Source organism: Podarcis cretensis (genome assembly GCF_951804945.1).
Source record: "Podarcis cretensis genome assembly, chromosome: 8".
In the NCBI taxonomy this organism is placed as follows: Eukaryota; Metazoa; Chordata; class Lepidosauria; order Squamata; family Lacertidae; genus Podarcis; species Podarcis cretensis.
Window position 1 is genome coordinate 30,149,494 of NC_137177.1, and position 14,994 is coordinate 30,164,487.

A 14,994-nucleotide genomic window follows, 5' to 3' on the forward strand; every position below is an offset into this window, starting at 1 on the left:
TGTAGCAGCAGAGAGGAGGAGTTTCTACATTGCTTCCCCTAACCAGATTTCAAGTAAGCCTCCACCCTCCTACCCATTTCCTTTCAACAGGCAGCAAACATGAAGAAGGAGAGCACCTTCAAATGGTTCTTTGATAACAAACCTCGTTCAGATGGTCAGTATGACCCAAAGACAGGAGCTGGAGTCCTGCGGATTAAGAAGGTAAAGAGTGTGCAATAGCCAACTGGGTCAGTATTGTATAGGGTGGAATTAAAATGGATTTATAGACACTGCATGCTAAAATGGGGAGGGGGGAATAAAAGACTGCCCAGGTAATCATGGGGCACAGGAATGTGGACCTTTGTTGCATCTGATCACCCTACACATCAATGATGCTCAATGCTTTTTTCATTTCTTGATAGATAAGGTAAATATATGTCTGTATGTCTGTATTTTGCTAGATTAGCAAAGCAGATAAGGGAATATACAAAGCTGTGGTTTCTGATGACCGAGGGGAAGATACAACTCAGCTTGATCTCTCTAAGGAAGGTATGTTTCTCTTCATTCCTTGGGCAGGAGATATATTGTTGTCTGTTCATTAGAAAATATTTATAACCTGCCCTTTATCAACACAAATCCAGAGTGTATCAAGCAAAACACTCTGGTGTTTGTTTAAAAAAAAATTTCATTTATTTAAACAAGAGTATGCACTTCAATAACAAGAACAAAAAACAAAAACAGCAGAACCGAATGAAAACGAAAATTATACATACACACAAGAAGTACAAATATGGGTTGTTTCATTCAAATGCCCTGGAAATTATAATTATTATTATTGGTGTTGGGAGGTAATAGCATTTTAAAAAAAGATTTGTTTTATTTATAAGTAGCCCCGAACATCTGGAAGGTACTAGGTAGGGTTCAAATTCCCACTCAGCATAAATCTCCCTGGGTGACTTTGACCTCTCATTTTCTCTTGGCCTAATCTACCTAAGCAGGATTTGTTGCATGGATAAGAGGAAGAAGGACTTGTGTGGCCAGCACTTTGCCAACAGCTGTGCTGGCTGGGGATGATGGCAACTGTAGACCCAAACATCAGGAGGGTACCAGGCTGAAGAAGATGGATGCACATTCTTCTGAGCTCCTTGGAGGAAGGGCGAGATCTCAGTGAAATTCTAACTGAATAACCCCTAATTCTTTTCCAAGTAATCCCATGGTTATCCAGAACATAGTTTGAAAATATTGCCATTCTGATATGTTTGCTATGTGTTGCTGCTTGTTTGTTTTTATCTACTCAAAAGGATTTTTAAAAAATGTGTTTTACAGCGTTTGATGACATCCTCAAGGAACTTGCCAGGATCAGCGGTAAGTTATTTACTTCTAAACCCACATCCTTGTGGTATCAATAACATTACATTAAAGATGTAAATAGATACAAGACTGCCACCTTGCTGAAGCTAAGCAGGTCTGGGTTTGGTCAGAGCCCTCTGAGAACGACATGTATACATTGTTATCCTTTGTTATCATCATGGAAGAAAGGCAGAAAGAAAATAAACAAATGTGGGTTAAAAGAAAAGCAAAAAATAGGAGGCTTGATCATCTTTCTCAACTGCATTTCCATCCCCACAACCCCTCCCTCCCCATAATTCTCTGTTTAGTTCTTTCTGCGTCACCTTTGAAAGTCCAGCCTACTGCAGAAGGCATCAAGATCTACAGCGAGGTGAAATACTACACAGACGCCATGAAAGCAACCTGGGACCACAAGTATGTGTTTATTTATTAGTACTTAATTGATTTAGCATGGGTAGGCAAACTAAGGCCCAGGGGCCGGGGCCGGCCCAATCACCTTCTAAATCCGGCCCATGGACGGTCCGGGAATCAGCGTGTTTTTACATGAGTAGAATGTGTGCTTTTATTTAAATGCATTTCTGGGTTATTTGTGGGGCATAGGAATTTGTTCATCCACCCCAATATATATATATATATAGTCTGGCACCCCACAAGGTCTGAGGGACAGTGAACCAGCCCCCTGCTGAAAAGGTTTGCTGACCTTTGGCTTATACCAACAAAAGCGGAGGGGCAGGTTAAATTATTTGAGTATATGGAATTAGAGAATATGATTGAGAAGATCAGGGATCAGTTGACCCAAATGTTTAACAATGAATGGGACATTTACAGATTATAATTACAGATTATACATATACATCAAAGCTTTAGTATGCTTTGACTAACTCTCATGATAGCATAAGGTAAAAAGAGCACAAACAACATTTAATACAGGTTAAGTTTATTGAAAAATAGATGTAATTAATAAGGAAACAAAGAACCCACACTGAGGAGGTCGGAAGTTGGTGGAGAAAGTTGTCTGTTTGTAATATTTGTGTGTTTTGGTGTTGTACTTTCTTTTTTCTGTGTGTATTGCTTATAAACTAATAAAGATTAATTTTTTAAAAAAAGAATGCTTATACCCCCACTTTAAAGCTCCAAGCGTTGTTCAGGGGATTGCAAAAGATTCTCAAAATGAAATTACATTCAAAACTAATATTTCACATTCAAATCTAGCATTTTTGGAAATTATTAGCATAAGAGGTATGTGTACTCATGGGGTGGGGAAATGTTCAAAAATGACACGTCCACATGGTTTGCGCAATCGTATCTTGGTTTCTTAAGCCAATACAGTGGTGCCTCAGGTTACATACGCTTCAGGTTACAGACTCCGCTAACCCAGAAATAGTACCTCGGGTTAAGAACTTGGCTTCAGGATGAGAACAGAAATCGTGCTCTGGCGGCACAGCAGCAGCAGGAGGTCCCATTAGCTAAAGTGGTGCTTCAGGTTAAGAACAGTTTCAGGTTAAGAACAGACCTCCAGAATACTTAACCCAAGGTACCACTGTATACCCATGAGCCTTTGCCTGCATGCCACCACTTGTCTAACCTCTTCTCAGCAATTGAGCTTTATTTTAAAGATGGAGGGAGGAAACCTTTACACCGCTTGTCAGAAGTCACTGCCTCCATACCTGAAAATGTGGGACAAATCTTCCGGTAAAATGAGAGGGGGAATTGCTGCTCTCTTCTGCCTTAACTCAAAGGCATGGGTTTGGTTCAGCAATTGTAATTCTTTGTCTATGAAACTAAGGGAATGGACTAGTCTGCTTCAGGAGGAGTGAAACAAAGGTCAGCCCCCTATTTTTAAATCAGGGAGAGAGGGAGGAACAAAGGAACATTGGAACCTCTGAGTGTAGCAAAAGGCCACACACCCCAATTTTAGATATTTTCCATAACTTAACCCCTGGCTTCTTAACTCTCTGTGGCAGTAATCCATCAATCACATTCCCCAGAGAAGAGGCTAGCTGGCACCAGCACTAAGACGTCAGGACCCAGCACCGTTGCTCTGACATAGTTAAATGTTTGTTTGTCTTTTAATCATGGTAATCCCATGTCATCCTGTTTATTCAGCGACAAGCGCGTGGAAGGAGGAGACCGACTGAAAACAGGAACAACCATGGAGCAGGTTTGGCTCCACATTCTGGATCCCAAGGAGTCGGACAAAGGCAAATATACTTTGGGGTTGTTTGATGGAGAAAAATCACGCAAGCTGTCAACTGACCTGTCTGGCAAAGGTAAGCAGCAAGCCAACAGCTTTTTTTTTAGAATCATATAATTGTAGAGTCGGAAGGTACCCAAAGGGTCATCTTTGCCTCCATCTCAACACCCAACACTCTGCCTGGCCTTTGGTTTTCCTCTCTCTAACACCGGCAAAATTAACCCTTACATTGCAAACTGAATGATCCCTGCTGTTGCACTTCCAGCCATTTGAAGCTAAGGAAGACCTGCTGACTAAAGTCCTGCTTCCTCACCCCACAAAGATGAGTCTCCCTGGCCTAGAAAATTAACATTCTGTGACTTTGCTAACTTCCCGCCTTAGCTCACTTAGCTCCATCTCAGAGGAGATCCTGGTTTAACACTCCTTCCTGCAGGATTAGAGTTGGAAGAAAATTTCCCACAGATTCAACAACATTTCAGATGTCAGATTTGACTTTTTGAATTTGAGATTTTTATAGATTTTTGTACTGATATTTGATTTTGAGGGAGATGTAATTTTTGCTATTGCAAAGGAGCAATGTGATGTCACTGAGCTATGGAACAAAGTTTACTTAATACACTACATCTCTTACAACAACTAGATTCAAAATGGCTACTGCTACCCTGCACCTGCAATCCTATATGCACTGGGAGTAAGTCCCACTGAACTAAATGGCATTCATAGGCTTATGCTGTATGTTTCAGTTACTTGTTGGTGTTCCACAGAACTGGTTCCCTCCGTGTACTTATTCCAATAACACTTTGGTTCCTACTTACCATTCCTACCTGAGATGTTGCAGGAAATTTAGAATTCCCCGTCTCTGTCATTTCAGCTCTACATTTTTTACCTCCAGTTTCTAGAAGTACCTTCCCTTCTCTTCTCCCAATGAACAAGGCTCTGTTTTCACTAATGGAGACTAATTCCCTGTGTTAGAGAGGCCACTGAGTATTTTCTGTCCAGATTTATGGGCATAGGTGGGATAATAAAAAACATTGTACTGCTGACAATCTTTCCTTTTCATTGGCTGCTTGTATATTTGCCTTAAAGCGCGCGCGCTCTCTCTCTCTCTCTCTCTCTCTCTATATATATATATATATATGGGGGGAAAGAGTATGGGCACTTCCTTGGAGATGAATGACAATTCTGTGCATAGGAAACAAATAGAGGACAAGAACCTGGTATTGTTTTCATATTTCAACAGTAAAGAAAAACATGGTTCATTCAGTCAAAATCGCTCTCTTTTTGCAGCTTTCGATGATGCGCTGGCTGAACATCAAAGGCTCAAGTAAGTTTTTGCTCCAAAGTTTCCTTTTTCGTAGAAAATCTCTACTTGTCACTTAACCAAGCCTCAGTGCAGAGGAAGGTTTTGCTTCCTTTCTGAGCATGCTCCAATCATCTGGGTGTGAAGCTGATGCCCTGTGTACTTCATGACAAAATGTGCATCCTGAGATAGGAAGCAGTTAGTACGGCATCTACATCAGCCTGATCACCCTTTGCAGTGATCCTTTGCAGCCACATTTTTTTTTAACAGGCACCTGCCCTTTGGAGCAAAGTACTCTGCACTGGACCTACCATTAAACAAAGGGTGGTGTAATTTGTTCTTCTAACAGCTGCCAAACTAGATCTTGTCAAAAAAGCACTGATGGCAAGCTTTGTTTAAAAAAAACACACAAAAAAAACACCAGAGTAGGGTGGGAAGACATGCAAGATTGAAATGCCAGTTACTTTAGGGATGTGAGGGGTTTTTATTTGCCCTACAGTTGGGGTGATGGTGTCTTTCTTAGTGTTTTAATTTTAATTAAGGATGGGAGGGCTTTGGATATTTAAGGTGGAACTCTCTAATCTTATGTAATAAGCCAGTACAGGGTGTAGTAGCTAGAGCATTGAATATGACCTAGGTTCAAATACCTGATGAAGCCATGAAGCCAACTGGGTGGGCCATGGATGTCACACACTCTCTCTCTTCTGGCTGGGAGGGAGAGAAATTCAACTCAGGTCACATTTAAAGGTCAATCTACCTAACTCACACTTTCTGAAACCAATATGAGAACCAAAACATAGCCATTTTCAGAATTTGCACTTTTCTGAATTTTCAGTGCAGTTCTTCAGCCAAGTAAGGGGTACAGAAATGCACATATTGCAATAAAATGTGCATTGAATAGGAATATAGTGGGGGTATATGCAAAAATGCATTACATTAAGGAAAATTTGCTTTGCAAAAATGTACATATTAGGCAACATTGCATTTGGAATTGTATACATTTGGACTTTTAAAAATTGCAAATTGGTGTGGAAATGTGGAGAACTGAGCTTAACACTGGGAAAAAATGAGAAACTGAGAGAAACTCGAATTGGCACATTCATCTGCCCCTCCTTCCAACCTTTATCACGGGGTTATTATGGAGCTTAAATGGGTTGGCTGCTTAGAATAGGGGAAAGCAGAGATTCAGGAAGGAAATCTCTTTATGAGTATTAGATACTCATTTAATAAGAAAAAGCCTATGCTGATTTCACAATATCATTTTTCATTTTAGGGAAGCAGCTGTTGTGGAAGAGCGTGAGTATACAAAAGTGCAATCTTTGTTGACTGAACCAAAATGCATTGTTTTGTGTTATATATCGTACTGTGACACACTTCCATTTCCCTTGGTCATGGAGGGGAGGTCTAGGGGGCAGTACCAGTGGGTTGAGTTTCCTATGGATCCAAAAGTATTGGAGACTTAGAGTTGTCTTTCTAATATGAGCTATCCTCGTCAATATACAAGTTGGGCATATAAGAAGCAAGCAGACACTCTTTCAGCAGGTCCAAAGGGATAATCTTCTGCAGCAGCATCAACTCCACCGCTGCCATCAAGGCTGCTCCTCCCATTTCAATAAACTCCAGGTAGAAAACTCTCTTAAATTCAAACTGCAAGCTGCTTTTTTGCTGTCTATCTGCCTCCTCTTTACAGCTGGAGGAGTATCACCTTCTCCGAGCTTTGATGTACAATGCATTCTGAAAGCTACCGAGAGAGATTCCCAGCTATCACAAGATCATCTTCTGGCCTTAGCTCTCAGCTGTGAAGCATCAGCTGATGTCCTGGTCAAACAGTCAGTAGCCTAACCAAGGAACAGTCAAGCAGCAGCCATAACATTATTAATATATAAGCTTAGTAGACATTCCTCTTTTGGTGGGAAAAGGTGAGGTGATAGTTGAATAAATAATTATGATGTTTGATCTTTTGCTAGGCCGAGCAAAAGTTGTTCGGGGCCTTCCAGATGTTGCCACCATAATGGAGAACAAGGTAATTCTAATGGACAGGTTGACTCTAGCCCTAATAGTAGGGGAACAACTTCTTCCACTGGATGCCCTAAACTGCTTGAGAGCCCTTACAATTTATAATACCATGGATACAATAATACCCCCTTTCCGCACCCTAATTCATTAACAGGACCATGGTCTCTGTGTATGTATTCAGGACATTTCTCTGTGTATGTATGAGGCAGGGAAAAGACACACAAAGGGAGGACATCTAAAGCGCCTGATTGTGATTAGTAGCAAACCACAGTTTCCCATATTCAGAGAAAATGGTAAACTATGGTTTGTTACCAGCTGAGTCTGGAAGCTTAAAATAACCTCCTCTGCATGCAACAGAGGTGGAGTATGTGAACCTAACACTCACTAAGGCTTACACATAACAACTGAATTGGTGCTGCATCCATTTTATAAGGGCATAAGTTTAATATACTCTCCCATTCAGAGACCTTTCTTATCTGTATTGCTTTTCTTTTGTAAAACCTGAATTCTTATCACTAATGCTATGTTTGTTTGTTTGTTTATTTGTTTGTTTGTTTGTTTGTTTGTTTGTTTGTTTGTTTGTTTGTTAAACAGACTCTCTGCTTGACATGCATCATATCTGGAGATCCTTATCCGGAGATCACTTGGTACAAAAACGAGCAGGTCATTACATTCAAGGATCGGTACAAGATGGAAGTGAAAGGGACCGTTATCACCATCACCATTGAGAATGTCAGCAGCGAGGACTCTGGGAAGTTCAGCATCTTTGTCAAGAACAAGTGGGGCTCTGAAACTGGCAGGGTTACCGTCAGTGTGTACAAGCATGGAGAAGAGCCCAAGGAGCTAAGAGATGAGCAGGCCTTGATCTGAGCTAGGCCTTAGCCCAGCACCTTGTTTCAACTCCAGAGCTCACATAAAATAATCAGATAGAAGAGATTTATTTTCCTTCCCCATTTGTAGAGCATTTCTCTCACTGCCAAATAACTGCCACCAGTATATCTGGATTGGTGCTTCCAGGACAGACTACCAGCTATGCTGGCCATGTTCTACCTCCACTCTCAGAGGCACTGACAGAGGCCACTGTCAGAATAGCAGCTGCTGGGAATCACAAAGGGTGAGAGCTCTGTTGCACTCAGTTTGAGCTTTTCATAGACATCTGATTCGCCACTGTAAGAAAAGGATGCTCAACTAAAAGGGCCTTTAGCAGTCTGATTCAGCAGGGCTCTTCTTGTGTTCTTGCGACTGCCTGAAGCCGCAACTCCTCTCCTTTTAGAAATTAAACACTAGAAAGAAATAATTCCCCAGCCCCTACTCTTGTGTTGATTAATATCCTGACAGTATTTCCTAACACAGCATGCATGCACACTTAGATAGATACATGGAAAGGAAATAAATACCTATGCAGAATCAAAAACCAGTGGAGACCCATCTGTTTTTACATGGTAAAGGCAATCTGTGATGGACAGTGTCATTGGGTTGGATCCAGGCTAAGCTAATTGAATGTGGCTCCCATGGAAATCAATGAATTGGGGAAGTCATGACTTACCGTAACTTGCATTGAAATAAATAAAACTTGAATTCAGCCAGCAAAATTCCTCATATGTTCACCCAGTAAATTTGTTTGGGGTGTCAACCTTACTCTGTATCCATCCTCCTGTTTTTTTATCTATCCTAACTAGTGGGCATGCACAGTTTGTACTGCCTCCTTCATAAACATAGAACAGCTGGTGCCAAGGGACAGTTGCAATGAAATGGCTGGAGGTTGGAGGCAGCACTTGGTAGATGAGGTTGTTGTCGTTTAGTCATTTAGTCATGTCCGACTCTTCGTGACCCCATGGACCAGAGCACGCCAGGCACTCCTGTCTTCCACTGCCTCCTGCAGTCAAGGTAGGAGGCTGGAAATGAAGCCCAGTTTTCTTGTGGGCACCCAGGAATTACACAAGTAAGAGGCATGTGCAATGGACTTCCCCATTCTACTGAGTCCCTCTGAAGGACACTTCTGAAATGAATGGACATGAGGGTCCACCTTTAGTCAAGCATCTTTCCAGACAGATGCCTCATGGGAAACTCAAAAGCAGGGCAGGATGGCAATAGCTCTCCCCACATTGTGCTTCCACCTAAACACACACATCCAGTAGCTGGTATTCTGTAGCATACAATTTCTGACTCTTCCTAGTTGATTTTGTCGTAGTGATCTGAGCCTGTGAAAGTGCCAACCACCACCATATCCCTTGGTAGCCCACTTTTTGAAAATATTTCAGAACACAGCTACGAGGACTTGCATCAGAGCATCCATAGGAACAGTACTGTACATAAAAATCCCACTCGGAAAACGTCGACTGTAAGCTAAGGGCCCCTCCAGACTGGTGCTTTATTGTGGGTGTTATCACAATAATTATGTTTTAGTGGTGGCTTTATTCTGCTCATTAGTTCTGTGATGCTTCCCCAATGCTACCTCATTACTGATGTCTGGAAAGGCTGCATGCAGCAGAACAAAAGTGGGACACACCCAAAACATTTGTAGCACAAAAAGTCAAGGAATTTCAGCAGGAAGTCACAGGATGTGTACTGATTGGAAATGAAATAGTGTGACTGCCCCAACTTTTGTAGGTGCAAATAGTGGGAATGCATATGATGTCCCCGATAGTATAATAATAATAATAATAATAATAACAACAACAACAACAACAACAACAACAACAACAACAACAACAACAACAATAATGTTATTATTTATACCCTGCCCATCATGAAATCGCAATTTTAAAAATCTGGGTTCACCATGTTAAAAAGGGACTTGTCAATCAAGTTTTATTGGAAAGTTTAGGGACTTGGGTGGTATGTCAGCCAGGTCTAAGAGTGATGTTAGGTCTACAGTGGCTCATTCACAAATTATAACATGATATTGCGGTTGCCCAGTGACGAGCATGCATGCATGACTCAGCCCTGGCAGACAGAGAGAAAAGAAAGTGTACTTTAGAGAAGGGGGAAAGGGGGGGGAGGGGGTGCCTGGAAAGAGTGACAGGCCTACAGCTGGATCTCTTTACAGGACAAACATGGCCTGAACTAGAGTACAGAAGATGCTGAATTTGTTTTTCATGAAAAACAAACCTGAAATCAAATGTCTGCAGCAGCAGCAGCATTATTATTACCTGAATTATCATTATTATTATTATGATCATGATCATCCCACCTTATAAGGAGCTCAGGAGAGTATACATTATTCCCATCCCCTAATTTTATTCTCACAGTAACAACCCTGAAAGGTAGGCTAGTGGCAGAGTTGGTGTGTGGCTCAAGGTCACCTGTTGAGTTTGATGGTTGAGGTCTCAGTCTACAGCACTATATACTAGGGTCACATCCACAACATTCATTTAAAGCACATGGTTCCCCCCCCCCCAAAAAAAAAATATCCTGGGAACTATAGTTTAGAGTGCTGGGAATTGTAGCTCTGTGAGGGGTATACTTCCAGGATTCATTGGGTGAAGTCATGTGCTTTGGTTTAAGTATGTTTTAACTGAATAATGTTGATATGTCTGAGGTCAGAGACCTGCTTATGTTAATAGCAGTGGCTCTATTCTGGATGTAGAGTCCAGGTGACACTTTTTCAGAAAGAAGCCTTGAGTGGACTTCTGATGCATTTATTATTTGGTGTTATTGATCAAGAATCTGTAGTGAGCTGTTTCGTGGTTCATGCTATGCTTTTAATATTCATGTGAAAGAAAACAGATAAATGTGACAAGACAAGAGCAAATGATGATGCTTGATGATGAAGCATGCATTAATAAACTAGAAGCCTAAAACCCGAAGTCATGGCTGCTCACCTGTGTGCTACCTAGATCTAAAGAAGTTTGAAGGTCCTCCTTTGTTATGAAAAGGGCTAACAGGGGTTGCCCAACTCCCCCCCCCACCATGGGCCAAATATAGGTGAATATTTAATGCAGACACACCGGACCACTTGAAAGAAGCACACAGACCGCTGTTGGTGTTGGGGAAATATTGGGGTTCAATACCCAAGACCCAATGAGTTCAGCCTAGATGGCCAATAAAATCCATACTTCAATTGTCGGTCACGAAGGGTGTTTATTTAAGCTTTGCAAGGCTACCTCAACCAGCAAGTAGTTGAGAGGATGGCACACCAAATATGAAAAAGGCACAAGCATTTGTACATGCACTAGCAAAGGGGCCGTTATCTCCATATATGGCAGTACTTCTTTCTACTAGCTTCTACTGGTTTGATCTCAAGACATAGCAACTTTCTTAGCTTCCCTTCCCTTTGTCCTTAACACTTACAGCGATAGCTCCTGTTGTTCCACCCTTCTCTCACGGTTCTCTTGCAAACACAACCTTCGCTTGCTCAACCCCCTCTCACACACATTTCAATTTTCTTTAATTCTTTCATTTCTATACTGTTTCTCTGACAGTGGTCCATGGACCGCAGTGTGGTCATATGCACGTAATACATTTAAAGCATGGGGATCCCCCACAGAATACTGGGAACTATAGTTTGTTAACGGTGTTTGGGAATTGTAAATGTGGGAGGATAAATTACAGTTCCTAGGATTCTTTGGGGAAAGTCATTAGCCTTAAATATAAGGTGTAGACGTGGCCAAAATCTGCCACGCTATTTTGTGTTATAAATGCTCCTAAAAGCATTTGTGGCCGTTTGTCATGTCCTCCTCACCCTCTCTAGTGGCTAGGGCTGGTTAGCTAATGCCACAGTCCTTTTGACACAGCAGCTTAAATTTTAGCTCCCCAGGGTCAGCAGAAGTCAAAAGAGGTAACTGGCAGAACTGAGCAGGATTGCTTAAGAGATAACTTTTCCAGTGTTACAGCTGAATATGTCCTGTTATGCACTAAATGCCTTCAGGCACAAAAGGACAATTCCGATACTGTTGGGGAGCAAGAGAAGAGGAACTGCATAACCCAAACGAGGAGGCAGATTTTAAGAAATTGGCATATGCTAACTTATACTGTATGTAAAGATGCAAATTCAGAAATAATTACAATAAATAGAAACACAATACTTCTCACTGCAGTGGGAAAGACTGCTCAAGTGAGTCTCCAGGTCTGCTGTCGAGGTGCTAAGTGTTGATGGACAGCTTCTTCAAGGCCACTCCTGCTCTCCCTTCCTATATTATTTCTTTTTAAACTAGGCTGGAACCAGAGAGCCATGTATGACTGTCTTCTGTAAAGTAAGACATGGCCACCCTGTCTGAGAGAGCCCTAATCTCCATCTCATACGTACGTATGTTTTTCTGATACAAAGCTAGCTCTGAAAATGTGTTCCTACGCATGGTCTGCATGATTCAGTTGCTATTGGTCCTAGTCCAGGAACCCTTGGAGGTTCTCTGAGGAGAAGATGGCTCCACTCCCTGGTCCATCCCATGTAGAACTGTGTGTACCAGAGTCCACATCTCCCCAGAACAGATTCCTTGGATGATGAAGAGAGCCTTGAGGAGATATCCCCACAGCTTGAAACCCCAGGGCCTAGCAGAAGCCAATGGCCACATCAACTGACCAGATACAGCATTTAGTGGGTGGGGCCTCTACTCAATAAATACCTAGGCTATAAAAAGAGGAACATACAAATATATGAAGCTGCCTTAAACTGAGTCAGACTTTTGGTCTGGGGTTTCAGCCAGCAGTCACTTCCCATGCCTACATGGAGATGTCCAAGATTGAAGATGGAACTTTCTACATGCAAGGTCAATGTTCTACCACTGAGCTACAGCCCTTCCCTGTACATCTGCCAGTTGCTCCAGGACCCTGCTGGTAAGACTTTTATGTCCTACCTCAGCTGCAGGATCACTAATCGTGACCCACCCTCAGAAGACTCTGCCATAACAGCCAGAGGCCTGTCTGAACAAAAAGCTCTCTGTCTGCTGGCAAGAGGAAAGCAGAGAGGGGACCAACCTAGCCTTCCATGGAAGGGAGTTCCACCATCTGGGAGGAACCACCGAGAAATCCCTCTCTTATGTCCTCACCAAAAGTGCCCGGACCAAAGTCATATAAGGTTTTGTAGGTCAAAACCAGCACTGATTTATGCCTGGAAACAGAGCAGTAGCCCATGGTGCTATTGCTAACAAGGAGTTTTTAGTGAGAGCCTGGAGTCGCCAAGCCTTTCACCACCAAATCAGTTCAACAGTACTTCGCAAGTGCAAAGCTGCTCCAAACCAGGACTCATGGTGTGATGTTTCTCAAAGTACAGTGCAGGGATACTAAGATGGTTTCCACCTCTTGGCATTTCGGGGGGGGGGGAGAAGTTGCTTACAGTTACAAAAAGAGGGGGAAGTATTACTCTTCCATTCTGCTATCAAAAGGAGGTGCATTGTGTAGTATGCAGGACTAGAAATGTTGACCAAGGTAGGTCAGACCTGGTAGCACACAAATACTACTTCAATTAAGCGTAAAGTGTAAAGCCTGCCAAAGTTAACAAGCCATCGTCCTGGAGTGATGATTCATCTCTGTTCTTTGGCCCTGTGCCCAAAAAGTGCAGAGGTCTGGAGTCACGGGGGGGGGGTCAAAGACCCATTACTATTTCTGCAGCAGGGTCCCTTTCTCCAGCATCCTAGGGCCATCCAATCAGCATGAAAGGGGGGCTTCGTAGCCACTGAGAAGAAGTCTTCTTACCATTTGTGCTGATTGGAGCCAATCGGAGTGAAAGGAGGTGAGTTGGCCACTGAGGATTGGCTCCTAGGGTCACCCTGGAGAAGCCACATGGGAAAAACACCAAGGAGTTGTTTTTCCATATGCTCCAAAACTGAGCATTTAGGAACACTGAAAACAGAAGGTGCTTCTGTTTTCAAGAGAATAGTGTGCAAGTTCTGTTATGCACAATGGAACTTCAAGGAAAACACAGTTTGAGCCGCTACAAAGGAAGATATTGGAGCACTCCAAATCATTTACCCATGTACGTGCACAGAAAATAATAGCTCTCGCTGAAAAGCAACACAGGGAGATCTGCATTGATTGCTGCAATTAGCCACTAATTATTATTACAGTGGTACTTTGGGTTACAGATGCTTCAGGTTACAGACACTTCAGGTTACAGACTCCGCTAACCCAGAAATAGTACCTCGGGTTAAGAACTTTGCTTCAGGATAAGAACAGAAATTGTGCGGTGGCAGCATGAGGCCCCATTAGCTAAAGTGGTACCTCAGGTTAAGAAGAGTTTCAGGTTAAGAATGGACCTCCAGAACAAATTAAGTTCTTAACCCGAGGTACCACTGTATAGCATAATCTTAGAAGAGGGTGTGGCTGTGACTGGGGTATGGCAGTGACTGTCATAAACGGACCGTGAACTTTTGAATTTGCCCAAGATGTCTAAGTACAAAAGAAGGTTGTCACCATGCTAGTGTCCTACATGATCCACTTGATTTTCTATCAAACAGAAGACCAGCAATCTCAGCTTTGAAGGACCGACCATCAAGCATTCTATTCTATCCTCCTGCCTGATAGGCCACGTTTTTCAATAGACATTCACCTGGCTGCCTGTGGTGATTCTAGACAATCAGGAATCAAAACTCTCACAAGCTGGATGCTGCAAGGTAGTTTGTTGTTTTTGCTTTTGGTTTTAAGCCTATGCTAGGAACAAAGGAAGCTGCCTTACACCAAGTCAGGCCGTTGGCCCACATAGTTCAGTACTGTCTACACTGGCTGGCAGCTGCTCTCTAAGATACTTCCAAATATCCTTTAAAATTCACATTTCTCCAACCAAATAAATTTGTTCAGAAATGCTTATATTAGGGGAAGTATGCATAAAAATGCACACATGGATGAAAATAACACAAAATATATTGGGAGAAATTGCTTGCAAAAATGTGCATACTAGTCAAAATTGCATACAAAAGTATGTGTATTAGGAGAAATGTGCACCAAAATGTTGACAAATTTTCATAAGGACTTTTAAAAATGCAAACTGCAGGTGAGAGCCAGTGTGGTGTAGTGGTGAAGAGCAGTAGATTCGTAATCTGAGGAACCGGGTTCATGTCTCCGCTCCTCCACATGCAGCTGCTGGGTGACCTTGGGCCAGTCACACTTCTTTGAAGTCTCTGAGCCCCACTCACCTCACAGAGTCTTTGTTGTGGGGGAGGAAGGGAAAGGAGAATGTTAGCCGCTTTGAGACTCCTTAAAGGGAGTGAAAGGCGGGATA

The 14,994-nt window shown here is 42.4% G+C and overlaps 1 protein-coding gene across 2 annotated transcripts in view; it reads left to right on the top strand.

Annotated features, from left to right (window-relative positions):
• The window catches only part of MYOM3 (myomesin 3), a gene marked incomplete at its 5' end in the record, with an annotated part of 50,062 nt that extends 39,414 nt beyond the window's left edge, over window positions 1–10,648 (top strand). For both annotated transcript variants that reach the window (XM_079987695.1, XM_079987694.1), the window contains 10 exons: window positions 91–201; window positions 441–528; window positions 1,306–1,344; window positions 1,638–1,743; window positions 3,436–3,599; window positions 4,811–4,847; window positions 6,097–6,119; window positions 6,791–6,846; window positions 7,434–8,626; window positions 8,727–10,648. In XM_079987695.1, the coding sequence (XP_079843821.1) occupies window positions 91–201; window positions 441–528; window positions 1,306–1,344; window positions 1,638–1,743; window positions 3,436–3,599; window positions 4,811–4,847; window positions 6,097–6,119; window positions 6,791–6,846; window positions 7,434–7,709 (900 nt within the window). In that variant the 3' untranslated portion in view covers window positions 7,710–8,626; window positions 8,727–10,648. The remainder of the gene's footprint in view (window positions 1–90; window positions 202–440; window positions 529–1,305; window positions 1,345–1,637; window positions 1,744–3,435; window positions 3,600–4,810; window positions 4,848–6,096; window positions 6,120–6,790; window positions 6,847–7,433; window positions 8,627–8,726) is intronic.
• Window positions 10,649–14,994: the final 4,346 nt, after the last annotated feature.